The 27,396-nt window shown below is 60.2% G+C and overlaps 1 protein-coding gene across 4 annotated transcripts; it reads left to right on the forward strand.

Moving 5' to 3' along the window:
* The first annotated feature begins 13,484 nt into the window (after positions 1 to 13,484).
* TMEM171 (transmembrane protein 171) lies at positions 13,485 to 24,284 on the forward strand. 4 transcript variants are annotated; one of them, XM_038530822.1, is made up of 5 exons: positions 13,485 to 13,503; positions 13,809 to 13,892; positions 17,728 to 18,430; positions 22,734 to 22,875; positions 24,014 to 24,284. In XM_038530822.1, exons 3-5 carry the CDS (start codon positions 17,794 to 17,796, stop codon positions 24,198 to 24,200), a joined length of 966 nt encoding a protein of 321 aa, XP_038386750.1. In that variant the 5' UTR covers positions 13,485 to 13,503; positions 13,809 to 13,892; positions 17,728 to 17,793; the 3' UTR covers positions 24,201 to 24,284. The 4 variants fall into 4 exon arrangements, with proteins under 4 accessions (XP_038386750.1, XP_038386748.1, XP_038386749.1 ...); XM_038530820.1 differs by lacking the exons at positions 13,485 to 13,503; positions 13,809 to 13,892 and adding an exon at positions 15,233 to 15,334; XM_038530821.1 differs by lacking the exons at positions 13,485 to 13,503; positions 13,809 to 13,892 and adding an exon at positions 15,351 to 15,489.
* Positions 24,285 to 27,396: the final 3,112 nt, after the last annotated feature.

Consider the following 27,396-nt stretch of genomic DNA (forward strand, 5'->3'; position numbering starts at 1 on the left):
TGCCCGCCCTCCGCAGCCCCTGCTCGCTCTCCGGGATGACCGCTCCGCACCGCCGCCTCCCCTCCTCCCCTGCCCTGGGTGCCCGGCCTCCCCCTCCGCGGCTCGTCCTGGGCCTGTTCCCCCTCTCCTCCCCCCTCCTCCCCCTCCCCCTCCTCCCCCTCCCCCCTCCCCGGCTGGTCCTGGACCCCATCCCCCCCCACCCCCCAGGCTCTGTGCGCCTCGCTCGCTCCCTGCACGTGGACGTCTGTCCAAGCGACCTCCCCAGGGAATCCTGTGCAGCCCACGGCCTGAAAGAGCGCAGCCAGCGACCTGTGGGCCCTAAGGGCTCGGTTGTTCCCCAGCACCCCTCTGCCAGAAACTGCCTCCTTACCTGTTGGCTTGTTGGTGCTCTGTCCCCCAATCTAGAACCTTTGCGGCCTAAGGGCAGGACTGGTCTCCGGCACCTTGGCATCCTAAGCGCCTAGAAAGGGCCCCACAGGCAGTGACCAAAAGTATTCCTCAACAGTGAGGGCGTTAAAAACCGCTCAATGGGAAAAGTGTCTTTCTTGTTCATGTAACCTTTTTTTATTCCTTTAAAAAATTTTTGTATTCCTTTTTAAAAATTTTTATGTATTTATTCCTGAGAGACAGAGAGAGAGAGAGAGGCAGAGACCCAGGCAGAGGAAGAAGCAGGCTCCACGCAGGGAGGCCAACACAGGACTCGATCCCGGGACCCCGGGTCAGGCCTGGGCCGTAGGCAGGTGCTCCACCGCCGAGCCCCCCGGGCACCCCATACCTTGAGACCTTCCGTCCCAGGTGCTAGGAGCCACGGCCGGGACTCCAAAGCGCCAAAGGACCTGAGAGCGGATCTTCCATTGGAGTAACGGCCGAAGGCTGGGTGAGAACCCAAGTCCTGCCACTCCTCTGGGGGGTCACAGGAGGTCGGGCTTGCTCGTGGTCGGGATGTCTGCAGTCATTTCCCAGGGGCTTTCCCCTCTCTGTCCTCCTGGCTGGGGGCCGCAGCCTGGGAGGCGGGTCAGCGAGCAGGTGCCTCCCGCAGCCCTCTTACTCTCCACCTGACCAGGTGTCCTCGCTGAGCCAGCTGCTGCCCAGGCCGCCAGAGCCGTGGGGCCTCGGGGAGCTTGTCGCCATGGCCCAGGCCCCAGCCCCTGGGCCTGGTGCCCCGGCCCCCTGGTTCCCTGGCCCCCCAGCCCCCAGGCCTTGAGGGACCACGCGGATTGCCGCGTGGGGCTGACTGCCTGGGAGGCTGCAAAGGCTGCAGCTGCTACGTTCCCCGATGTTCTGGAGCGGAGAAACGCACAGGCTTCCCGACAGCTCCCTGGCCAAGCCCTGAGCACCGAGGACAACCGATGGCCGCGTGGCTGGTGGCTGAAGCTGTAGCTCAGCATCCCAGGACGAGCAGGAAGGGAGAGCTGGCAGCTTCCCCGGACCTGTCCCTTCCCTCTGTGCCCTCCTGGGCACTCTCCTCTGTAAGGGATGAGAAAGACGACAAAACCCACCGTTTGGGCCTGCTGGGACCTGGAATCGGGTAGAGGAGGGAGGCCGGGCTCCAGGCCAGCTTGGTATTTGTGACGTCACTTTATCTAGTTCCCTATCCGTACTCCGTTCCCCAGCTGAAATGTTCTGGGCCACATAGTGTGTGGCTACATCGGTGGCAGCGAGACAGCGAGCACGGGGGGAGTCGGTTCGCAGCAGCTCCCTTCTAAAGGGAGACAGCCGTGCTCTGTGCTGCGCGGCGCCCGCTCCCCCCACTCGCCCATGAGCTGTGCCTTCGAGGATTCCCTGTGTGAGAACTTGCAATGGGTCCCCTTGGACCATAGAATTGGGTAAAAAACCCCTCAGTCTGACACTGAAGAATCCCAAAAGCATCATCCCTCTGACTTTTCCAGGTGTATTTCTCTCCTATTTCTTCAGGCCTCGTTCAATATTTTAGCCAAACCAGTCTGATCATTGGCCCCAAAGCACTCTTCAAACCTCTGACCTTTGCCCACCATGGAGTCCAATGCATCCTGGAACATCCGCCTCTCTGCCTTGACTCCATCTTTGACATTCAACATCTGACCCAAGGAACTCCCACTTTATTTCCTAAATTTCTATTTAAATCCCAGTTAGTTAACCTACAGCACAATGTTAGTCTCAGGTGTACGGGATGGCGCTCCAACGCTTCCAGACACCACCTACTGCTCCTCACATGTGCACTCCTTCCTCCCCACCATCCATTTCACCCATCTCTCCACCCGCTAGGAGACCCTCCCTTTAAAACAGAGCAAAAATAATGCTGCTCTATTCCCGCCTTCAAAATTCTCTGGGAAACGAACAAGGGGTGGTAGAAAGGGAAGTGGGCAGGGGGTGGGGGTGACTGGGTGACGGGCACTGAGGGGGCACTTGATGGATGAGCACTGGGTGTTATTCTATATGTTGGCAAATTGAACACCAATAAAAAATAAAAAATAAAAAAAATTAGTAAAAAAAAACAAACAAAAAAGCCCAAAATTGTCCCCAAACAGTGACAATGGGAAACAGAAATGCAAATTCCCCTTTGACAAAGGGGACTTCTACATCTCAAAATCACAGACCACGATGCTGATGCCCGATGCTGAGCTGTCGGGGCAATGGCACTCCAACAGACTAGATGGCGGGAGGACCCGAGGCTGGAGTGAGTGAAGGCTTGCTGCCTCATTAACGGGGGACAGCAAGCACCTCAAATGGAAAGGGTACCCGTGGGAATGGAGGAGCGAGTCCTGAACAAAACTGATATTACATGGTTCTCCAAAAGTTGGTGACCATTCTGAGGGATAAAACCAAAAACCTGTTTAGCAAGGAAAAGAAGCAAGTGCCCTGGTAGCAGGTGATGCGCAGGAGATGCCTGACGTGTCTCTGAGATAATGCAGGAGATGAAGGACCATATGCAGAAGTGCGTGTTTAACCACCATGTGGTCCATCTGAGGAGCCCTAGAGCTGCAATCCTGGTTGGCCTGGGAGAAGAAAGATCTAAAAGAACTAACTCACGGGATCCCTGGGTGGCGCAGCGGTTTGGCGCCTGCCTTGGGCCCAGGGCGTGATCCTGGAGACCCGGGATCGAATCCCATGTCGGGCTCCCGGTGCATGGAGCCTGCTTCTCCCTCTGCCTATGTCTCTGCCTCTCTTTCTCTCTCTCTCTCTCTGTGACTATCATAAATAAATAAAAATTAAAAAAAAAAAAAAAGAACTAACTCACACACCTAACCTCGTGTCATAGAAGGATTCCTGTAGTGGCTGGGATGCAGGCCTGGCCTCTCCCCACACGTAACTCCTAAAAATATCTTGACCATGAAGCACTGACCTTATCCAAAGAAGGATCATAATTAAAAAAATATATATATTGTATATGTATGTACATACAGATTATATATAAGCATATATAATGTCATATGTATACACATAATCATACAAAATCTATCTATACTGTATAATAATAGTTAAACAAAAAGGAGAAAGAACAAACCATTGAGAAACGTGACAGGAAAGGCAAGTGGCCGATGAAGTATACCCACCAGAAATCTCTTTCCATGGAGCAGATGCAAAATGAGACCAAATACAAAAGCATAGATTTTTAAATTCCGTGAAGTAATTACCTCCAGAAAACAAGAGCGTACTGGAGACAGTCAAAAGCTCGTGGTAAGTCTAGGAAGAAAGTAGGAACTGAAAGATGAGCTGGCCAAGCTAAAGAGAGAATCCGAACGAGTCAGAGTCATCGTGGAGAATGTTGAGGCCCTGCAGCAGCCCCGAGGGGCAAATGGAATTACTGGCATGCCTGGGGGGCTCTGCGGTTGCGCGTCTGCCTTTGGCCCAGGCCGTGACCCCGGGGACCCAGGATCGAGTCCCACGTCGGGCTCCCTGCATGGAGGGAGCCTGCTTCCCCCTCTGCCTGTGACTCTGCCTCTCTCTCATGGATAAATAAATAAAACCTTTAAACAAATAAAAATAAAACAAAATTATTATTTATGTCATAGGTCAGTCACCTAAATTCCTACGTCGTGAGCCCCCAGGACGCGCTTCCCTGGGGTCCTGCCCGGCTGTTCTGTGTCTTGTGTCCTCAGACACTTGGGTCCCGTCTCACTCCCTCTCCTGTCGCTGACCATCGGCCGAGTGCCTCTTGGGTTTTGATGGCGAGTATCTTCGGGTTCGGCTTGGTTTCCATCGCTCAGCTTTTCACGTCACTTCGTCGTTCAGCAAATATGCAGTGAGCCCCTTCCGGGCCGGCTCCCGCGGCCCCACTGCCCTGGCGCAGACCCAGAGCAGGTGCAGAGCGGGCGCAGAGCTCGGCAGGACAGACGCGGCTGGAGGCGGCGCTGATGAAGTGAGGCCTCATTTCGGTTCAGAGAAGCTGCTACGGTACCAGGGCTTCCACGAGTCAGGGGATAAAGCGCATCCCGAGGGCAGAGCGCCTTCATTTTGGAAGAACCTCCCGAGGGACCTCGCCCGGGTCCTCACCAAAGGCCAGGAGCACCCTGTGCCCGGGAAGGTGTCGCGGGCTCCTGGCTGGGGCGTGAAGGCCGTTCCCCCAGCCTGCGGGGTGCAGAGCCCGGGGCCCTGGGGCGACCCGGGGCTGTCCCACCGCAGCGAGCTCCGTCGAGAGTCTCCTCCGAGGGGACTTAGAAAAACTACCCTCCTGCTCGTTTGGAAGTCAGCGTGAACAATACATGAAAAAACAAAGAAAGTTGACATTTAAAACTTTCCGCATACGTTTCAGCAGAGAGGACATGTGTTTACGGCGTGTTATAAATATTGACATCTTAAAATAAAATGGCTGTCACTTCTTTTTTTAAGATTTTATTTATTTATTCGTGATAGACACAGAGAGAGGGGCAGAGACCCAGGCAGAGGGAGAAGCAGGCTCCATGCAGGGAGCCCAACGCGGGACTCGATCCCAGGACTCCGGGGTCACTGCCTGGGCCAAAGGTGGATGCCCAACCGCTGAGCTGCCCGGGTGTCCCTCATGTGTCATTTCTAAAGCTGCCTAATGGGGAATGAACAGTTCCACGCACTGACACTCACCGCGAGACGTGTGTACTTGACTTTGAAATGCCACAGCTGAAGTGGGGGATCGTGCTGCTTAGGCTACGCTGGCCCCAGTCTGGAGGCGGGAGACCAGCTGCTGGGCCTTCCCGGCCACCCCCAGCTGCTGCTCAGCCCCCGGGGCCGGGGACGCAGCACCCTGGAGCCGCCCAGCTGCAGGCTACCTCTGCGCCAGGGGTGCTACTTAAGGCCCCACGGGGTGGGGGTGGGGGTGGGTGCTACCCCTTGCCCTCCTAGGAACTCAGAGCAGCGCCAGCCGCCCCCCCCTCGGAGGGCACCCTTGGCTCACCTCATCCCCTCACAGGCCAGCCCGCGGCCGCGCACCTGTAGCCCGTCGAGCACCTACAGCCCGTCGAGCACCTGGACCCCGTCGAGTCCCCGGGGAGCCCGGCTCTGGATGTCACGGTGCTGATGCCAGCACGGTCGTCAAGCTTGTGCAGCCGCATGAACTGCTTCGTGCCTGTTAGTAAGTGTTTAATAACTGTCTGCACGTCTAGTAGAGTTGATCTGAGACCCTAGGATGTTTGCCTTCACCTGCCGGCGGGGCTGTGTGGGGGCAGCTCACCTTCGGTTCATCCCGACCCCTTTGGTAGCTGCCGAGAACGGCCTGGGCAGTGGGGAGGGATTAAGTGGCCTCAGCTCAGTTCATGACATAACCACAGCCTTTTTTTTTTTTTTTTTTTTTTTTAATTAGCCAGCTTTAAAAAATGGGAATACATCTTACACATTTTTATTATAAATGTTTATTTCCACATCCTTCCTCCCCGGAGAATTTTACCCTGATGTCATGTTTTTAGGCAAGAGCATTTCCTATGAACCACCTCATCCCAGTGCTTTGAGGCACCTGTGCTTCGCTTTGCAAGGAAACACACACACACACACACACACACACACACACACACACACAGCTTGTTTTAGCCTCCTTCCACCATAAGCGTTAAGATGATTTGGGGCTGGGTTATCGGTACAGGTATCATTAGCGCTAATTGATCAGCTATGCATATATTAGACATATTGGTGATCGTTAAATACAAGAGCAAACTATTACCGGAAATAGCAGCTGCACCTTGAATCTGACAGTTTGGGGAAGGGGTTCATCCTGCAAAAAAAGTGAGAGAAAGAATCTGAACTATCCAAAAAAGGGCTGCTTGTGGCCCCCAAGGGCTGTGGACTGGGGCGGGGTGAGCTCAGTGCCGGGGGTCACCGTCAGCGTGCCCCGGTCCAGGCTCACCGGGTGAACCCAGGGAGAGTAGGACACGGTCAACGCCTATGGGACCCATCTGGCTGCCCCCTAGTTTTGTGTGGCTCACGAACTAAGCATGATGCTAATACTTCACATGGTTGAACAGAATTTTAAAGGCCGCTCTGTGACACTTGGAAGCCCCGAGATGGTCACGTTTCAGGGTGCGTCAGCACAGTGCTGTGAGAATGCGGGTGCGCCCCTTTGGTTCCGTGCCGCCCGTGTCCCAGGCTGCCCTCCCTCCCTGCAGAGCTGGGCACCTGCCATGGAGACCCAACGTCCTGCAAGCCCGAAAGTGCTTGCTCCCCGGCACTGCACAGAAGCCGTTCAGCAGCCTTGGAAGGTGGCGGGATGTGAGCCCCCAGCTCCTGCCACGTTGCACAGCGACCGCGGTGAGCTGTGGGCTCCAAGAACAGCAAACGCAGAGGTTTTCTGTGAGCTCGCCTTGCCCGCCTGGAGTCAGGTTCTCCCAAAGGATCTCAGTTGTCGTAAGTCCCCTGGCTGGGGTGGGGGTGGGGTGGGGTGGGGTGTTCCCTGAACCAGAAGTTGACCCAGAAGTCGATGCCATGCCCAGACTTTGTTGCACAGTATCGTACTTTCCATCTGTTCTTCTAAGGAAAAGAGAACAATCCTTTCCTAAAAATCACTTACCCTCCCTAAGAGGCCACCATCCTTCAGCTCGTTTCCCTAGTAAGACGGTGTTAGGCCTGAATTCTAGGCCACCTTGGGGAGCCGCTCATTTTCCCGCGGGTATCTCGCAGGGGCGGGGGGGGGGGTGCATATCTGCATCAGTAAGCTCTGTCCCTTATTAAAAGGTCTCATTTGAGAATCCAGAAGGGTAGAAGACAATTCTCTTCTGTCTCCTACATCTTGCGCGTGGACGGCGGTGGTTCTGACTTAGGCCCTTGGCGAGAAGTAGTGGAGAAACCTCTAGAAAGAGGGAGCCTGCAACGGTGCCTTGGGTCCAAGGTCGGGGCAAAGCCAAGGTGAGAGGGAAACAGGCTTCAGCTCGGCGGGAGGCCCAGGCGTGAAGCCGCCTGACGAGGCTTAGGAGCCACGGTGCTTTGGGAGTAAAGCTCCCGAGAGAGAAATTAGAGAGCTGTCGGCCCGGGACCCGAGCCAGGGGCGTGAGGGGCGAGGCACGCCTGGCCAAGGGCTGATTTCCCTCCCAGAACCGCGGGGGCCATGCAGGGAAGGGCCCACCCATGGGTCAGGCAGGGAAGGGGCCACCCGTGGGCCAGGCAGGGAAGGGGCCACCCGCCAGGTGACAGGGCTCACCAGGCTCCGGGCCACCTGCCAAGACAGTCGTAGGGAAGTGAGCCCAGGAGCCAAGCAGGGTTGGGCTGCCGGCAGGACGGAGGCCCCGTCAGAGCGGGGACCCTGATGCACGCAGGCCGAGGTTGACCCCGAGGTCACGTGTTTTACCAGCAGCGCCCATGGCCAGAGAGGGCCCCGCTGAGCCAGAGGAGCAAAGCCGGCTGGCCAGGTGGGTTGATGGGAAGACGTGGGTGTGGACATGCTGGGAACCGGCCCGTGTGGAACCGGCGCCCTGGAATCCACACTGCACAAGAGACGTGAAGAGGGCGGGTGCCCGGGTGGCTCAGGCCGTGACCCTGTGGTCCCAGGATCGAGTCCCGCATCGGGCTCCCGGCACGGAGCCTGCTGCTCCCTCTGCCTGTGTCTCTGCCTCTCATGAATAAACAGATTATAAAAAAAAAAAAAAAGGTAAGAAAGACGTGAAGAGAGGGGAGGGGAAGGTGTGGGCTGCAGTCAGCCGAGGGCCTGGGGGTAGGGACAGCGCAGCAGCAGGACGTGGGAGGGGAGGAGCGGGGGGCCTGTGAGCCCCGGGTCACCTCTGGGAGCTGGGGCGCCCAGGATTAAGGCAGAATCTAAAAGGGAAGGGGCCTGAGCAGCAGGTGGCTTTACCTGAGCTGGCTGGGGGCGGGGGTCAGGAAGAGCAGAGGTGACAGGGCGGGGCAGCGAGGGGCGGAGGGGCACTCCCAGGGGGACTGTCACTTCCCTTTGAGGCAGGTGCCCGGGATGGAAACCACTCGGGACTGTGCAGAAACACCCGAGGTGTCGCGCAGCAGGCAGATGCGGACTGGGGGTCTCTCCGGGAAAAGGACTTTTTTGTTTTGTTTTTTTTTTATGATGTTTTAATTTATTCATTCATGAGAAACAGAGAGAGAGAGAGGCAGAGACAGAGGCAGAGACAGAGGCAGAGGGAGATGCAGGCTCCCTATGGGGAGCCCGACGCAGGACTCGATCCCAAGATCCAGGATTATGCCCCAAGCCAAAGACAGATGCTCAACCGCTGAGCCCCCAGGCGTCCCGGAAAAGGGCTTTTGAATGGGAGTTGGTGAGCTGCCCTTGGCGGGAAAGGACGCTGGGCCAGGGCGGCCGCCCCCGGGGAGGGACCCGCCCCGACGCAGCCGGGCAGCCGCAGGCACAGCGGTCATTCCCCGAGAGGACGGGCTTCCTGGGCGGCAGCCTGCGCTGTCCCTGTGTCCGCGGAGTCCTTGCAGTAACCCCGAGATAAGGGAAGAAATAACCCAGAGGCCAGTTCCCTTTCCTGGTCTCTGATCAGTGCTGCCTCCGGCCCCGCCTGCGTTCTGGGGCTGCGAGGGGCCTTCTGTGGAACTCTGGGGCGCTGGGGAGGCGGCTTCCCGCCAGGCCGCCCTCTGAGTGCCCGGTGCCCGCTCTCAGGCGCTCACGCTCCTGCCGCCAGCATGCTGTTGGGGGCCGCGCCCACGGGCAGGGGTGCGACGGCGGGGGCACCGCCTGGGAGGGCTGCGCTGTGCGGGTCAGGTGGCCACGGGGTCTGGGCCGTTCTGAGGGGCACCGCCACGTGCCATGTGGGGTCCTAAAACAGCTGGGTCGGCTGCGAGCAACGGGCTGTCCGAATGGGGCTCGGGGCACGGCTAACTTTGCTTCTTCCGTCCCTCACTGGCTCTTACGGCCGCTTCACGTGGCCTCGTCCCCGGCGCCGCGGTCCGGCCTGACTCTCTTTCGGGGTCACGGTAACCAGCAGGAAGTGGAGGGCCAGACCCCGGGGGGGGGGGGTAGAGGGGCTGAGACGCGCAGGTGGATCGGGGCGGGGGGGCTGGCAGGGAGGGCCCGGCGCCCACCGGGTCCCCATGTACCCCTCCAGGGCCGCCTGCAGCCCCAGGCCCCTTCCGGAAGCGCTGGGCGGGGGCCAGGGAGGAGCAGGGACAAAAGGACGGGCAGACAGGGTGACCCTGGACGGCTGGGGGTGGAGACCACGTGCCACACACGCCCCGAGGGCTCCTGGAAACAACTGGGACAATGTGCTGCGGTCGGGTGACGCCGGGACTCATTGTGCTGCCGGGGAGCACCCCGATCTCCCTCGTCGTCGTCCATCGTCTACCTTCCCCAGGGCCCGGTCAGCTCGGCCCGCGGCAGAGGGCGGCCGGGAGGAGCCGCGGCGGCGAGGAGGCGTCGGGCTGGACGGGCCTCGACTGCCGGCCCGTCACGTGCCAGGAATCTGTTCTCCAAGACGGACTCGGAGGTAGGCGCGCTCGTTCCCACATCACAGAGGAGGATGTGGAGGCACGGAAAGCTCGTTGACCGCCCCACGGTCCCGCAGGTGGCAAAGCCAGCCTCCAGATGAGGTCCACTCATGCCCCTTTTATCCTCGCTGCGGGGACAGGCTTTGTGCTTTGCAGCCCGGGCAGCGCCAGGTGTGTGACGGCAGCCGTGCAAGCTGCCAGGAGCCCAGACACGACACGTCGGGCGACTCCTGCCGCCTCCCCCAGCCGGCTCCACCCCGTGCTCTGGAGCCTCCGCCCAGGCCGCGGCCAGTCCAACGTCTCTGAAACAACAGCTCGCATCCCGTTCCCCGCCCCCCCCCCCCAGTGGAATCCGCAGTCCTGTTCCCTCAAGAAAGTGACCCTGCAGGAGTCCACGCTTGCACCAGCGGCTAAGGGGCCCGACACGAAGCCCCCGCCCCAGCCCCAGCCCGCCCAGGCGGCGAGGCCCAGCCATCAGGCCCGGCCTGAGTCCCACCCAGGGCTGTGACCGAGTGACCAGCCCTGGACCCTGAGCTGCTTGGGCCGCCGCAGCTTCCTGGAGGTCAGAGGCGTCTCGGGGGCACCCGGGGCCCGCAATCGAGCCCTGCACGGCCAATCCCTGCACGCCGGCCTCAGCAGAGTGGTGGGAAACATCAGGAACCCGAGACAGGAATGCACGCTCCTGGGGGCAGAACCAGAGGAGGCCAAAAAGGGACAAGGGAACGGGAGGGTGGCACGCTGGGTGGCTAAGCTGTCTTCCTGCCTTCCGGGCCCCACAGGCCAACCTGCAGCGCCCCAAGCCACTGCTCAGCCTGGCAGGTGCGCCAGGGAGTGTCCGGCAGGTGTCATCCTGGTCCTGTGGGAGTGGAGGACACACGGGTGCTCCTGAGGCCCCTGCACCAGCAGGAACTCACCCCCCTCAACGCCCCCGCCCCAGCCACCCGCAGACATCAGAAATCCTGCATTCCTGAACGTGGGCCTGGACGGAGCGCAGGATGCGGTTCCCCCACAGCCCCCTCAGCTCCCCCACCGGCCGTCTCACACCACCAGTCCAAGCTTCTTGTCCTGCCCCCTCCCTGTCCTGAATAATACTGGGATCATCCTCCTGGCTCCTCGGGCCCAAAACCCACATGCGGCCCAAGGGCTCCCTCTTGGAGATGTAGGAGGTCAGCTGCACTCTCACCTCCAGACACAAGCGCAGCCGTGTCCCTCCTGGGTCACCCTGGTCACCCCAACAGCCTCCTACATGCCTCCTGCCACCCTCGCCCCTCCTCACACCATTCTCACCTGGAGGCCACTGTTGCCTTAAAAAAAAATAAGTCAGACCATATTTAGCTAAAAAAACAAACACAAAAAAACAAACAACCCTCCAAAGACTCCTCCTCGCACCCAGTACTTACGATGGCCCACGAACCTCCAGGCCATCTGGTGCACAGAGCCACACACAGGCGCCTTTCCTCTCTGACCTCCTCCCCATCCCTCCTCCCCTGCTCACCCAGTCATTCTGGCCGCTTAGTCTCCCTTGAAGAGGCCCTCCCTGCTTCTGCCTGAGGGCCTTTGCACTTGCTTTCTCCTGTGTCTGAGCCCTTCCTTTCTTCAACTGAACTGTCACTGTGATAGTTTTACGATACGATCCATACGATCGATCGCCGGTTCTTGGAGAGCTGCCCCGCCGCGGCCTCCTAGATAACCAGCAGGCTGGCTTTCCCACCCCTCAGCTCCGCGTGGCCTGGGGGACACGGAGCGGGACCTCCCCGACGCCTCCCACGATTCCCCACGGCGCCCGCTGCCTTCTCCACGTTTCCTTCACGGCCTCTCTCCTCCTCCTCGGACTTGAAGTTCCGCGAGGGCAGAGGATGCCGGGGCCCGCTGGTTGGCACAGGGCCGGCCTCCGTGAACGTCTGCCCACGAATCAATGAACGCACGCCGCGGCTCCGTCCGTGTTCCCGCCTCAGTTCACACCCGCCCGTTTTTCAGAGCTTGTTCTGATGCTATTTCTCTCGGCCACATGGGCTAGGAGAGGCCACTTGGTTTTCCATACTGAGGGGTCCCTCGGCCTCGCGCCTGGAGGGAGGTGTGCCCCCGGGATGAGCGCCGGGAAGGCGCCGGCTATGCCTTCCACACCTGGCCCACGACCGGGTTCCAGGGATTTTAACTTAGTCAAACAGGCCCCGCAAGGCCACCCGTCCAGGCCACAGATATGCCAAGCGGAGGCTAATCTGATCGTCCTTGGTGCCAGCACATTCAAGTCCGTCACGTGTGGCCAGCCTGCAGTCATGTGGCACCACGGGGGCAGCTGTATCAACAGGCTCCTGGGGGACCCGTGCGCGTGACGCGGCCGAGAGATTGAGTTTCAAACTTGGGAGAAGGAAAGCGTGAGTGTGAAGGGAGACGGGAGCCCTCTGGTACAAGAGTTGTTAGCAGGCCTGTGTGGGGAGCACACGTCCTCTACTCAGGGCCTGTGTTCTTAGAAAGCTCGCTGTCCCCTGCTGTTGTGCAATCACTGCTGCTGGTGACCCGTGCGTCAGCCAGGTGTACCTTGAGGTCCACCCTCATCTCACTGACACTTGACCAGGGTATCTCCACGTAGACGCACAACATCCTCGGGATGCAGTATCTATATTGTTATAATGATGAAAAAGCCCCCTAATAGGGGCGCCTGGGTGGCTCCGTGGGTGCCGTATCCGACTCTTGGTCTCGGCCCAGGTCGTGAGGATCCCAGGGTCACGGGGATCTCAGGGTGCCACGCGGTGCCTGCTTCAGATTCTCTCTCCTTGTCCCTCTGCCCCTGCCCTATTCTTACACAATTACTCTCTGTCTCTTTAAAAAAAAAAAAAAAGCCATATGATTAAAAAGTCGTTTTCTGAGTTTGTGGCAGCACGTGTCCTCTGGGTGACAGGTGTATCTGGGCGGAGCGATGGGTTCAGGCCCCTGCTCCACGGTAATCAGCTGTGAGGTCAATTTTTGCCTTTGGGCCTCAGTTTCCTCTCCTGAAAACTGCCTGGTTTTGAGCCTCCCCCTTCTCCCATCTTCTTCTGTCTCCCGCCTTCTCTGGGCTGCTGGGAACACGCAGAAGAACCAAGGGTGTAGGGAACATGGTACCACAGAGGCCGGCACAGAGTGAGGGTGTCAGTGTGGTCCACTAGGGCGACAATCAGCAGCAGCGAGGGCAGAGGTGGTCAGAGCCTGGGCTGTGGCTGGTGGGAAAGTCCACATGCGGCCTCTGGGACCAGCGCCCCACTAAGTCCCATGCAGGACACCCCCCCCAAACCCAGGCTCGACCCCCGCCCCCCCCCCCCCCCCCAGTGCTCAGAGCCCCAGGGACGTCCCTGTCGCCTCCCTGACCCGGAGAGCGGCTCCTCTCCCCCTGGGGAGAATGAGCAGCTCGTTCTTTACCTGTAGTGAGGCCCACGGGAGCACCTGCTGAATGAACGGGGCGGGGGGGGGGCGGGGGGGGGCGCAAGGTGCTCGCACTTCCTGACGCTCAAAGTGATGGGCATTAAGTGGTGAGCGGTGCGCGGAGCTGCCGGGAGGCGCGTGAGGCCGGCGGCAAGTGGGCGGGCACGTCCCCGGGGCCCCGCACAGGTGCACCCGGGCTGGGCCTGACTCACCTCCAGTGCGCCCCGGCCTCTGCTGCGGCGGGCACGTCCCCGGCACCCCCTCCCCGCCGCGCAGGTGCACCTGGGCTGGGCCCCGACTCACCTCCAGTGCGCCCCGACCTCTGCTTCGGGCCGGCAGGTTCCCGGCTCACCGCGCCCCCCCCCCCCCCCCCCCGCGCAGGTGCACCGGGCTGGGCCCCGACTCCCCGCCACGGCGCCCCGACCTCTGCTGCGGCGGGCACGTCCCCGGCACCCCCCCCCCCGCCGCGCAGGTGCACCTGGGCTGGGCCCCGACTCACCTCCAGTGCGCCCCGACCTCTGCTGCGGGCCGGCAGGTTCCCGGTTCACCGCGCCCCCCCTCCCCCCCCCCCCCCCGCGCAGGTGCACCGGGCTGGGCCCCGACTCCCCGCCACGGCGCCCCGACCTCTGCTGCGGGCCGGCAGGTTCCAGGTAACGCGGCGCCAGGTGAGTCCATCCCAAGGCTCCGGGCTCCGGGAAGGGGAGCCGCGGCCGGCTGGGCTGTGCGGGCACCCGGGGGCCGCAGGGGGGCCCGGCGCGGAGAGGGGGGCGGCCCCGCGAGGGCCTGCGGCGGCGCTGGAGCCGGCCTGCCCCGGGCTCGGACCCACCCGCCCGGTCGCCGGGCCCCAGCGGGCGCTGCGCCCCCCGCACCCGGGTCGGGCGCCCAGAGGGACCGGCTGAGCGCCCAGAGGGACCGGCTGAGCCCTCGCGCGCACCCCGGAGCCCCTCGCCGCCGCCCCCCACGTCCCAAGGCTGCGCGCCCAGGAGGGCGGGCGCTCCTTCTCCCCGGATTCCGGGCGCGCTCGGTCCCCGAGGCGGCCAGGTCGGGCTCCCTCCCCGTCCTTCCCTCCCTCCCTCCCCGCTCCCCCCTCTCCGCTCCCCCCTCCCCGCTCCCTCTCTCCCCGCTCCCTCTCTCCCCGCTCCCCCCTCCCCGCTCCCTCTCTCCTCCCGCTCCCTCCCTCCCCGTCCCCCCTCCCGCTCTCCCCCCTCCCCGCTCCCTCTCTCCCCGCTCCCTCCCTCCCCGTCCCCCCTCCCCGCTCCCCCCTCCCCGCTCCCTCCCTCCCGCTCCCTCTCTCCCCGCTCCCTCCCTCCCGCTCCCTCCCTCCCCCTCTCCCCTCTCTCCTCTCTCCCGCTCCCTCTCTCCCTCTCCCCCTCTCTCCCCCCTCCCTCTCTCCCTCTCCCCCCCCCCCTCCCCCCCTCCCCTCCCCTCGCTCCCCTCTCTCCGCTCCCTCCCTCCCCCTCCCTCCCTCCCCTCCCCGCCCTCTCCTCCTCTCTCTCCCCTCTCTCCCTCCCCCCTCCCTCCTCCGCTCCCCTCTCCTCCCTCCCCTCTCCTCCCTCCCCTCTCCCTCTCTCCCCTCTCTCCCTCCTCCCCCTCCCTCCTCCCTCTCCCTCTCATTCCCCTGCTCCCCCTCCCCCCTCTCCTCTCCTCTCCCTCTCCCTCCCTCCCTCCCTCTCTCCCTGCTCCCCTCCCCCCATCCTTCCTCCCCCCCCATCCCTCCCTTCCCTCCTCCCTCCCCCCCTTCCCTCCCTCCTGCTCCCCCCTCCCCTTCCTCTCCCTCCCCCCTCCCGCCCCTTCCCTCCCTCCCTGCTCCCCCCTCCACTCCTTCCCTCCCTACCTCTCCGCTCCCTCCCTCCTCCTCCCCACTCCTTCCTTTCCCCCTCCCGCCCTTTCCCTCCCTCCCCGCTCCCCCCTCCCTGCCCCCCCTCCCCGCTCCTTCCCTCCCCGCTCCCCCCTCCTTCCCGCCCCGCCCTGCCCTCCCGGCGCCGCCTCCGCCGGCCAGTCCGGGGCCCGCCCTCCGCGGCCCGACGCGCAGGTGGGAGCGTGCGGTGAGGGCCGCCGCCCCGAGGCCGCCCCGCCCGGGGCCCAGGTCGCGCAGGCCGCAGCCCAGGTGAGCGCTGGGTCCCCGCGGGCCGGGCTGCGGGCGGGGGCCGGGCGGGGAGCCCCGCGGAGGACCGAGCCGAACCTGCGGAGCCGGCGCGCCGAGCCCGGTCTGGGGAGACTTCTGGGCCCCCCTGTACCCCAAGGCAGCAGAGCCTCGGGCAGGTGAGCTGTGCGGGTTCGGGACGCGGTGCTGCGGAGCGGGCCCTGGCCTGGGGAGAGCAAAGGTAGGTCGGTATTCGGCAAAGCCTGGACTTGGCACCCGTGGAGGGTGCGCCCTGGGACACGGACACACGGACAGACCCACAGGCCACTTGGACGAGGGAGCCGCACGTGTGGCCACCGTCCAGGCCGCTTGTCCATGGAAAAGAGCTCCAGATCCAGTTTTAGGCTTCTTCTTACTTTACCAGTATTTGGGGAATTTGCCTTAAGATACTGGAAGCCAGGCAGCCCCGGTGGCTCAGTGGTTTGGTACTGCCTTTGGCTCAGGGCGTGACCCTGGGGTCCTGGGATCCAGTCCCACCAGCGCCGGGCTCCCTGCGTGGAGCCTGCTGCTCCCTCTGCCTGGGTCTCTGCCTCTCTCTGTCTCCTCTCTGTGTGTTCTCATGAATTCTCCTCTCATAAATAACCTCTCAGAAATAAAATCTTAAAAAAAATAAAGACATTGGAACTCGCTTCAGAGTTGAAGGTACCAGGAATTCAATGAATTCCTGATAGGACTTTGTAGTGGAGAATCACCCTTATCTGTGGAATCAGTAACAGAGATTACAGGACTCAGATTTCTGGTTTTTAAATTAGTGCAGTATTTTAAGTGTCTGTCTCAGCTTTATCCCATCTTTTTTTTTTTTTTTAAGATTTTTATTTATTCATAAGAGGCAGAGACACAGGCAGAGGGAGAAGCAGGTTCCCTGCAGAGAGCCTGATGCAGGACTTGATCCCTGGATCCCGGGACCACGCCCTGAGCCGAAGGCAGAGGCTCCACCACCTACCCCCAGGCACTCTTATCCCATCTTACACACAGTCTGTCCAGGTTTAACCTGGAAGCTCATTTCCCTCCTATATTTCCTTCTTCTCCAACTTCCTTCTGATACCATTACACTTTTTCCTGGAAAAGTACTTCCTGGTCTACAACCAGCCATTTGTTCTCTTTACTTAAACCAACCCTCCTCGGACATGGTCGGGGTTTGCTGGGGGGGCCTTGGCTTTACAGCCTCAACCTTGAGCTCCTGCATATGATGACGGATACAAAAGACGGAATATTATAAGTTTTCTTCCCTTGAGCAAGTCAAATGGTCTTCACACACGAGTTGTCTTTTCCAGTGCCCCAACTTGAAGGGTCCTGGTGAAATATCCCACCATCAGGGTAAGACAGGTTACCTAAGGTGATAAAGGCAACCTGCAGAAACTAGACAACTGGTAACCACCGATTTGGGTTCCTGTGATTATATGGTGACAGCAGCGGAGCCTTGGGTGATCTCATGGGAGGGGCCTCCCCACTGGATTTCACTTATACTCTGCCTTCAAAGTCAAGTTCTGTTGTGTTTAGTGCTTTTAACTGGTGATTTGATCGGCTGCTTACTTTTAACTGAGCCTAAATGTTTTTGTGGAAGTGCGAGGCCCCGTTGCAGGAGGGTACGTGAGAGGTGACCCACACACAGAGGCTGCGCCTGACCCGCGGTGCCAGGCTCCCCAGGGTCCCCCCGGGCCAGTCAGATTTCAGACCCCGGGCAGCCCCAGCACCTGTGTGAGAACTCAAGAGTCACATTTTGACAGAGTTAACTTAAAACCCACCAAGCCCACTGTGTCGTGTTCCCGAACCGCCCTCCCCTTCCGTGGAAAGGGCTGGACTTGGGCCTCCGGCGGGTGTCCCAGCCTTAGAAGAAAACAGGGAATGGAAAGCTGCCACAGCCTGAAGCAGGAAACGGGAAGTTAGCTACTGAACCGAGATTTATCGATTTGGAAATAGAGCAGCTGTGATGAAACATGGGACGTCCGTAAATCAGAAATAATCCCTGCAGTTCTTCCCTCACACTCTCCATTGCTTTGTGGGGTTTTTTGTTTTGTTTTGTTTGCCCAGGGAAGTGAGTTTGTAAGACTCATAACAGGAAAAGCCACACCCAGCTACTTTTGTTGTATGGGCTTTGTTGTCATTGCTTTTTTTTTTTTTTTTAAAAGACACTCTTAGGTGCCTGGTAATTGCATTTCCTCTTCTTAAATATCTTCGTAAAATGGCATATTCAGGAGTTTCTGAATGCCAGTGCTTCTGACTCATGGACCAACTCATTGTATCATTTGCATGGAGTTCTGCTCCCTGTGATTTCATCCCAGTGTGATTTCTGAAATGGCCAGGGCGGGTCAGGACACCTGTGCCCACCTTAATTTGGTGTCTGGTTATATTTTCAGAGCTGGTGAGACCCCCGGAGGGAAGGCAGTCTGTCCCGCCTGTTCTGGGCAAGGGGCCGTCTGGCCATGTCACCCGTGGCTGCTGCTGAGCCGGACGGGGCCCAGCGCAACAGGTGCGTCAGCAAGCTCATCTTCTTCCTTTTTGTCTTTGGTGCCATGCTGCTGTGTGTGGGGGTGCTGCTGTCCATCTTTGGGTTCCAGGCATGCCAGTACAGAATCTTCCAGGACTGCAGCGTGGTGCTGAAGGTCGCTGGGCCGGCCTGTGCCGCGGTAGGGCTGGGGGCTGTGATCCTGGCCCGCTCCCGGGCCCGGCTTCAGCTCCGGGAGAGCCGCCTGCGGGGCAGTCCGGCGGACCCCGACCGAGACTTCCTCTGTGGGGAGAGCCGCCAGTTTGTCCAGTGCCTCATCTTTGGGTTTCTGTTCCTGACAAGTGGCATGCTCATCAGCATCCTGGGCATTTGGGTCCCCGGCTGTGGCTCAGACTGGGCGCAGGAAGCGCTGAACGAGACGGACTCTGCCGACACAGAGCCGCAGATGTGTGGATTCCTGTCCCTGCAGATCATGGGGCCCCTGATTGTACTCATGGGGTTGTGTTTCTTTGTGGTGGCCCACGTGAAGAGAAACAACCTGCACGAGGGCCAGGATGCCTCCGAAAATGAGGACCCGCAGATCCGGAGCTTGGAGCCTGTCCAGGTCACCGTAGGTACGTGGCTGTTGGTCCTGTGCTCGCACGTATCACGGTGGCGGTTGCATCAGGGCTTCACTGGGTGGCCCTCGCTCTGGCCCACTTTCTCTCTTCTCTCCGTCCCTCTCACACACACATGCACGCAGGCACACACATGTGTGCGTGCGCAGCGCTGCCGCCGTGAGAAGCCGCAGGAGAACCCTAGTGCGTGCTCATCATCTCCTTCTAGCACTTCCTTATTAATTACTTGAGCAAGAGCTTTGGGACATGAAGTCATGACCTTGACTGAGGTCACAGAGCAAATGAAGAGGAACATGAGAGAAAGTACTAGGATAGCCTGGGAGCCTTCGGCCACCTAGGAGGCCTGCCAAGTGCCGTTGGTACCTAGGGTGCGTCGTATTGGACGTGTGGGGTCCCGTCCCAGGATGTCCCTGGCTGGCTGTCCTTCCTAAGTCTGTAACCTCTTATGGCTTTGGTTTCTGTGGCTGTAAGATGAGCATTGCAACGATTCCTGGCAGCGCTAGCGTTCTAGGATTCTGTATCCCCAAGTCGGCCCATCTTCTGTGTTTTGGGGGCGAGGGCTATCTGCACCGTTTCCCACAATGTTCATTTTCTATGACGTTATCCTTGGCCTCGGGGTGGAGGCGAAGCTTGGAAACGGTGGCACAGAGAAAGAGGAAATGTGATCGCACCTGTCTCTTCTTTCACCCACGGAATGTCGAGAATTGACTTCTGTGTTCTCTGGGTTCTGCAGAAGAGTGGGTCACTGTTGCCCCAGCGGCCTTGGCCTCAGTTTCACACAAAGGAGAAACCCCATTGCTGCTCATTTTTGAAAAAACACCCCCCCCCCCAATCTCCTACTTCTGCAAGGGAAGAGCTCTGAAGCTATAGCCTTGGCCTCTAAAGGGCTAGGCCGGGAGCTCTAGGGGCAGAGGCCACGCAGGCACCAGAGGAGCGTGGTGAGCGAGACGTCTGGTCCAGGCTGCCTGCTGCAGGAAGCGGGGCTCACGTGGGAGCTCCTGGCCTGCCAGCCTCACGTGGCACCGGCCTTGGACCTTGGAGCACGAGGGCAGATGGATTCACAGACAAATCCTGGGGCCGGGGTTGAATCTCCCAGCCGACTGCATATTTATATATTTGTGGTGACCACAGCAATATTGGTTATACATTAATAACGGCTAACACAGACCGATGGGTCCCTCTGGGACCAAATACCCATCCAAGTGCTCCTTGGGGTCTGCTGCTTCCCAGTTTTTCACACCCACGGCAACCCAGTGAGGCAGGTACCCTCAGTACGTCCATGTTAGAGATGAAGGGACCCAGGCGCAGGGATGTCACGTAACTTGCCAGGGTCACAGACCAGCAAGTGGCAGAGCCAGGATCCAAACCCAGGCAGGTGGGCACACAGGTACTATGGCCCCACGTAGCACCGGCCAGGGCCCCCGGGCCCCGGGCTGTAACTGTTTCCACTGGTTTCATCCTTCGCCCAGTGTTGCGGGGAGCTGTTACGTGACTTTAGGGCTCACCCCATGGTGTAGATGTGCTCAGTCCTCTTTGGGGAACACGGGGGGTGGAGGGGACAAGTAAATACGCTCACTGATGCTCACGGTGTTCTGAGTTGGGAGCATTTCGATGTGTGCCCTTTGGGGTGGCGATCAGGGGATCGTGGGGTCCAGCCTCCCTCCTGATGGCTGGAATTGGGGGCAGCAGAAAGCAGGGACACAGTGACTCCCGGGGGGTTTCCTCCCGAGGTTGGCGCTCCATCACGCAAAATCTTTTCCGTTTAACCCTGTAAGTTCCATCAAACCTGGCAGCCTAACTCCTCGTCTTGGTCTCCTTTGATATAGTTCGGGGTAGGCTTTACATTTTCAGAAGTCCTGCCTCTAACCTAATGGATAAGAATCTAGGCGTTGTCCCTCGACGGTCGGCCCTCCCTTGCGAGGGACTGGAGGATAGAGGCGATTCTGGGCTCAGTCCCAGGGTCCAGCTGCTCCCAGAGGGGGTGCGCCTCCTCCGCAGACACAGGATCCACCCACTGTGGGCGCGCTGGGCGCTGAGTCCCGGGTCCAGGTGCAGGGGTGTGAGGTGGCCCTTCCTGGAGGACGTCTGCTGTCAACCCAGGGGGCCTCCAGTACTGCAGGACGTAGTGAAGGGGCGCCCCAGGGGATGGGACTGCTCTCAGGGAGAGCGGGCTGCAGGGCCTGGCGGCGGGAGCTGATGGGCAGAGGCTCCGACGGGCCTCCTGGACTGCGGGCAAGGGGCGGGGGGCCTGGGGCTTGGGTGTTGGCGGGGGAGGTGACCGGCCTGCTCCGGAGGTTCACTGCCAGCCTGGGCCTGTGAACAGAATGAACCCCCACAACCACTGAAGACAGCTGGCTTTAGGTTGGCGTGTGCATTGGAGACTCTAGTCGGCTGTTCAGGGGTGCCTGGGGTGCCGGGGTGCCGGTGTATGGGGGTGCCAGGGTGCAGGGGTGTCGGTGGTAAGGGGGTGTGGGGGTGCCTGTGTTCAGGTGGGTGGGGGTGGGAGGGGGTGCCAGGGTGCAGGTTTGTTGGTGTGGGGCATGAGTGTGGTGCAGGGGTGCGGGGATGCGGGCGTTCAGGGAGTGCAGGGGTGTAGGTTTGTCGGTGCACAGGGGCGCAGGTGGTGGTGCAGGGGTGCGGGGATGTGGGCGTGCGGCGGGGGGTGCAGGGGTGCCTTTGTTTGGGTGGGCAGGGGTGCCGGGGTGCGGGGTGGGCAGGGAGCAGGGGTGCCCCGACGTCTGCAGGAGCCCCTCCTCGAGCAGCACCGTCCCCAGCAGCACCCGAGTCTCCGCTTCTGCGGCAGGTGCACTTAGGGATGGCGGGCAGGGCAGGCGCGGCAGGTGGGGCCCGGGGATGGGGGGGTCACGGTGCCTGCTCGGGCGGGAACCCGGGAGCGGTAAAGCGGCCTGTGCACCCCTGTGCAGACGCTTCCCCCGGCGCTGATGACCGTCGTCTGTCCCTCATGTTTCCTGAGCTGTCCTGTGGTGCCGCCGGCCGAAGAGAGGTACCCTCAAACCTCCGCGTACTGGGGCTGCCACACGTCTAGAATGTTCTGGGCAGCCCCCGTGGCGGGGTCTGTATGGGGACCTGAGTGCAAGTTAGAGCTTGCACGTGGAGTCTGTGTCTCCTGTGCAAAGGGTGTCTTATGTCTGGAGGGAACCGTGGCCACAGAAAGGCCGAGGGCCCAGCCCACCCGCCAAAGGCAAACAAGCTTCCCTTGAGAGCGCCTGTTGCCTGTACCGCATGGTGACCCGGGTGGGAAGAGCCCCGGAGGCGCACCTGCTGGGCGGCAGTGACCCGGGGGCCTCAGCTCCTCCCCGGGGGGCTCCCACCGCCCGGAGAACCGCACTTCCTCCAACTGCCAAGCGGTGATGACTTAAAATCTTAAGTTGAGGATGAGGAAAGCTTTGGAGCAGGAGGCGCCCGGAGGACGCGGGCACTTCACCGAGGGGTCTAGCTCAGGCCCATCAGGAAATACTGGTTTGGGATCCCTGGGTGGCGCAGCGGTTTGGCCCCTGCCTTTGGCCCAGGGCGCAATCCTGGAGACCCGGGATCAAATCCTACGTCGGGCTCCCGGTGCATGGAGCCTGCTTCTCCCTCTGCCTGTGTCTCTGCCTCTCTCTCTCTCTCTCTGTGTGACTATCATAAATAAATAAAAAATTAAAAAAATATTAAAAATATCTTCATCATAACAACATAATTATTAAAAAAGAAAAAGGAAATACTAGTTTGCTGCTGGAAGGAACTGTGGTGCCGTCAACGTAACATAAAATTCACCATTTTAAGCATTTTTCAGTGTACAGTGACATTAAGCACCTTCCCAGTGTTTGCAACCATCACCACTATCAAGTTCTAGAAGCTTCTTTTTTCTTTTTATTTATTTTTTAAATATTGTTTTTATTTATTCATGAGAGACACAGAGAGAGAGGCAGAGACCCAGGCAGAGGGAGAAGCAGGCTCCATGCAGGGACCTGATGCGGGACTCGATCCCGGGACCCTGGGGTCACGCACTGGGCCAGAGGCAGACGCTCACCACTGAGCCCCCGGGTGCCCCTAGAAGCTTCTCTTCGCCAGGGAGGAAGTGCCCCATTGAACACTCACTCCAGTGCCCCCATCGCCCCGCCCCGGGCCACCTTCACTTTCCGCCCCTGCGCATTCGATGGGCGCACGTTTAAATTCCGGAGGTAGCCTAGGTGTTTTGACCTTTTATATTCACGGGCCCAATGCATCATTCACCCGCTTGCTCCTGCTGCTGTGCACCTGCTCCTCGGCCGTGCTCACTGGAATGCTGTTTCCCTAGGTGATGCCGTGATCCTATTCCCGCCGCCGCCACCGCCCTACTTTCCCGAGTCCTCGGCTCCTGCGGCGACTCGAAGTCCTGGGGCTGACGGTTTGCGTCTAGATGAAAATCCACCTTCGTATTACAGTATTTTTAACTATGGGTAAGACTTCTGCATTTGAACTTCACGAGTAGGCGCGTTTCACGTGTTCAGGCCTGAGCCCAGGCCGGGTGAGGTCTGTAAGGCTGCAGGCGCAGACATCAGAGGCCGGGGGCTCTGTCGGAGGACGGCCTTCGCAGAAGAGCGCCCTTCAGGAAACTCTGGGGCAGCGCATACATTAAAAATGACAACAGCGATTGCACCGGGTGGAGCGTGAAGCCCTGTGCGGGCATCTTGAGGTCCTCCTGGCTGCGCTGATCCTCCACGTGTTGAGCCCCCGAGCCGGGCCTTGGGGCGCCCTGGGCCATGTTGGGCTTTGCCACGTTAGGTCACGGGGAGACGTACATGGGGGTCATGGGAAGAAGCAGGCTCCATGCAGGGAGCCCGACGCGGGACTCAATCCTGGGACCCCGGGGTCACGGCCTGGGTCCAAGGCAGAGGCTCCACCGCGGACCCCCCCCGCCCCGGGTGCCCTGGGAGTAGGACCCGGGCAGGGCTGGGGTGGCAGCCACCTCACCCGCCCCTCCACGTCTGAAGGCCCGCATTCCTCTTGCACGACAAACGGGGGGTTGGGCTGCAGGGGCACAGATGGGATCGTCCTGCCTGGACGGTGGACGGAGGCTCTGCACGGCTGCGTGATCCTCTTGGGGGATTTTTATGTTCTTTTCTCCGACCATGAGCTTCCCCCAAGCCCTCGGTGAAGGCCTGTTAGCCTACCCACGGCCCTGGTCCCCGCCGCCGTGTGATTTCTGTCACTGCAGTAGGGGGAGCGGGGCCCACCGCAGGTGCACAAGGGGCTCGGGGGCTAGGACCTTGGTCCAGGTGGTGTGTTCTGGAAGCTCCCGCCCGGGCCTGGCCCCCTGACCCATTTGCCTTGGCCTCCGTCTGCCTCCCGCGGCCCCACAGTAGCCTGCGGAGACCAGGCCTGAACCCAGGCCAGACGAGGCTCCCCGCAGACTCCCCCATGACAAGGGCAGCAGTGGGGTGAGGTCTCTAATGTGACCCGAAGGGCGGGGGGGGAGGGCACCCAGGTGTGCGTGTCACCGTGGCCCCAGAGGCGCACAAGCCGCCGCTGGCCGAGAGCGCCGCTCTCAGGTGCGTCCTGGGGCCCGACCTGTCCCCCCTTCTCCCTCCTTTTCAGTCGGACCCCAGCTCCTGGGCGCCAGGGCGCGGCCCCCGAGGCGCATGGCGAATCCATATACACCATTTCCGGGGCTGCTGCGGCCCCCGACACCCTCCCACCCCCCGAGCTGCCTCCCAGGTACGAGGAGAAGGAAACGGCGGCCGCCTCGACGCCGACCCTGGGCTCCGGGCCTGCCGCGCCGTGAGCCGTGCACTCCGCTTCCGTTTTCTGGAAAACTGATGGCTATTTTATTTAATTTGTTTTTTAATAAAAAGAAAAAAAAATACCACGGCACTGGCTCCATCCTGATTTCCCTGGGACTGTGGCATCAGCCCCAAGGGAAGGTTCTGGAAGAGGCTGTGCTCAGGCCGTGGCCTGGCCCACCCGCAGCCTGTTCCCTCGTTTGAGTCGGTGGATGAAGAAGCCACGGCTCTGACGCTGCATAACTCGTGTCCCAAGGGCACTGCCGCCAAACTGTGGGACCGGCTTTTGAAACCCTCTGGCTGGTGCTGTCCCCCCGCCGTCCTCCCGCTGTCCCCTGCTGTCCTCCCACTGTCCTCTTGCCGTCCCCCCGCTGTCCCCCCACCATCCTCCTGCCACCTCCCGCTGCCCCTGCTGTCCCCCTCCGACCCCACCGTCACCCCCGCCGCCCCACGCTGTGCTCCCAGGCCCCGTCTGGCCTTCCCCACCCTCTCTTTTGTCCTCCCCCAATCCCCTTTCTTTCTTCCGTCGTGCATGTGCAGTGACACTTTCAGAAGATGAATTTCTTCTTTTTTGTACTTAAAATTGTATTTCTTTTTGACACAGAGAGAGCGAGCAGGAGCAGGGGAGGGGCACAGAGAGGGGGAGAAGCAGCCCCCCTGCTGAGCAGGGGACCCCAATAGGACGTGGGGCTGGAACCCAGGAGCCCGGGGTCATGACCTGAGCCAAGGGCAGCTGGTAACCATCGCGGGGCGACGGGCAGGTGCCCCCAGGGTGGGATGTGTGGGCCCCTGGGATAACTGGACTCTCGGGAGGGGGCGCGGGAAGGACGCGCCTCTGCTGCAGTGTCCTGGGCCCGGCTGCCCAACTGCCACCCACCCACCGGCAGAGGCCTGGGTGCCGGTGGGCGCCGGCCAGGGCTTAGGTCCCGCCCGCAGCAGAGGGAGCTGCGCTGGCGGTTCTGCGGGACAAGCTGACTTGCAGGAAATGCGCACTGGTAGCGGGCACGTGGGGGTGGCCCTGCCGGGGCAGCGCAGGTGGCACCTCCGGACGCCTCTCCGTGGCCCAGCGGGCAGGGGCCTGAGGGCGGGACCCGGGCGCGAACGCTCCAGTCTGGCCTCCGGTGACCACGTCCCTGGGAATCGCCCGCGGTAAGTGGGGGGCGGCCTCTGCTGCTGCCGTCCGCCCCTGGATGGCAACACTTACTGGGTTCAACTGCTCTTAAGGTTCGGCTGCTTTTTTTTTTTTTTTTTCCTTTCCTGGAAGGTTAATTATTCACATTTTAAAATTAGAACCCCGGGTAGATGATTACCACTTCCTTCTGCTGTTATTTGTTTGAAATGATTAAGCTGAAATTTCTAGGTAGACTGACTCCGTTTTGGACCAAGACCTTCCAGAGGCTCGGGCGGGGCGGGGGAGGGGGGGCCTGTAACCGAGGGCTTTTACCTTACAAGCCCATGAAATGAAAATGCAACCAGAAGTCCGTGGGCGCTGGTCTGCCCTTGGGGAAAGGACGGCTGTTGGGCCAGGGAGCAGGGTGGTGGGGGCAGCAGGGTGGTGGGTGCAGGAGGGTGGTGGGCGCAGGAGGGTGGTAGAGGCAGCAGGGTGGTGGGTGCAGGAGGGTGGTGGGTGCAGGAGGGTGGTGGGCACAGGAGGGTGGTGGAGGCAGCAGGGTGGTGGGTGCAGGAGGGTGGTGGGCGCAAGAGGGTGGTGGAGGCAGCAGGGTGGTGGGCGCAGGAGGGTGGTGGGCGAAGGAGGGTGGTGGGCGCAGGAGGGTGGTGGGCACAGGAGGGTGGTGGCCACAGCAGGGTGGTGGGCACAGGAGGGTGGTGGAGGCAGCAGGGTGGTGGGTGCAGGAGGGTGGTGGGCGCAGGAGGGTGGTGGCCACAGCAGGGTGGTGGGCACAGGAGGGTGGTGGGCACAGGAGGGTGGTGGGCGCAGGAGGGTGGTGGCCACAGCAGGGTGGTGGGCACAGGAGGGTGGTGGAGGCAGCAGGGTGGTGGGTGCAGGAGGATGGTGGGCGCAGGATGAGGCCACGTTACGCCCGACGGCACGACAAGTTATCGCAGCCCTGGGTGCCCTCGGCAGAGCCCAACATCACCACCCCCCCGCCCCAAGGTCTGTGTCCTGGGAAGGGGCCGGTGTGCCCTCACACGTGCCTGGGGCAGCCCCCCACTCCGTCCCCCTGGCCTGTTTCTGGGGTGCCCCCTTCAGCCCCGGAAAGGACCTAGGACCACGCTCCAGCGCCGAGAGGTGGCCGCTCCTCCCGCAGCAGGTTGCTGGCTGGGGCTCCTTCTTCCTTCCAACTGCACTTCAGTTCTACTACCGCTATCAAAATGACGGAACGAAGTAAAAGAGTTTTTGGAGCCTTTTAAATCCTTAAAAAATGTGTATTTCATTAAGCCCAAACGTAAACTTAGGGTCATGCATCAGAGGTCACTGAAACAATTATTTTTCTTCCTGTTGCTAATCTGATACACGATTGGGGTCATTTATCCCCATTTATATTTAATATTAAAATTAATTTTGCTTCTGGATTTAATTTATTTTTTTTTAATATTTACCATGACCTGAACCAAGATCAAGAGTAGGATGCCCAACCAGCTGAGCCACCCAGGCACCCCAATTTAATTTTATTTCTGAACACATAAAACATATACTATATTAAAAGGTGGACATGGAGAGACCCTGGTTCCATCCGTGACTCGTCTCCTCCGTCCCACCTACCCCTCCAACTCATCATGCCTTTTATTAGTTTCTGTTTTGATGCACATGCTCTTTTTCGATATGCATATATTTCACAATACTTATATATAATGCATAATGTCTTATGTATGAAAAGTAACATACGTTGCAATGTGGGTGCAGTATAGAGGATAGGATATAGTACCTTATGGGCGCATGTACATGCACGCACACATGCAAATACACGCTGCCCTGCCCTTTGCTTTTCTCACCTAATGATCCTTCTCCATAACGACCCTGGGGACGGAGATCTGCCTAATTTGGCGGTATCGCTATGTAGTACCCCATTGTGCGAATACTCCCTAGTTTCTTCAACTATTCTTCTAATTCTGCACATTTACGTTGTTTCTGGTCTTTTAATATCGTAAGTGATGTCATAGCAAAGACCCTTGAATTCCATGGGCTTTGAGACGACTACCGAAAGGCGACACTTCAGGATTAGGGTGACCGCGTTA

The sequence above is a fragment of the Canis lupus genome, chromosome 2 (assembly GCF_011100685.1).
Source record: "Canis lupus familiaris isolate Mischka breed German Shepherd chromosome 2, alternate assembly UU_Cfam_GSD_1.0, whole genome shotgun sequence".
NCBI lineage: Eukaryota > Metazoa > Chordata > Mammalia > Carnivora > Canidae > Canis > Canis lupus.

Excerpts from the sequence above, each read along its gene's own strand:
- TMEM171 (XM_038530822.1), top strand. The coding sequence starts at position 17,794 with ATGTCACCCGTGGCTGCTGCTGAGCCGGACGGGGCCCAGCGCAACAGG. Across the intron at positions 18,431-22,733 it reads GCCTGTCCAGGTCACCGTAG|GTGATGCCGTGATCCTATTC; the intron begins GTACGTGGCTGT and ends CTGTTTCCCTAG. Across the intron at positions 22,876-24,013 it reads TACAGTATTTTTAACTATGG|TCGGACCCCAGCTCCTGGGC; the intron begins GTAAGACTTCTG and ends CCTCCTTTTCAG.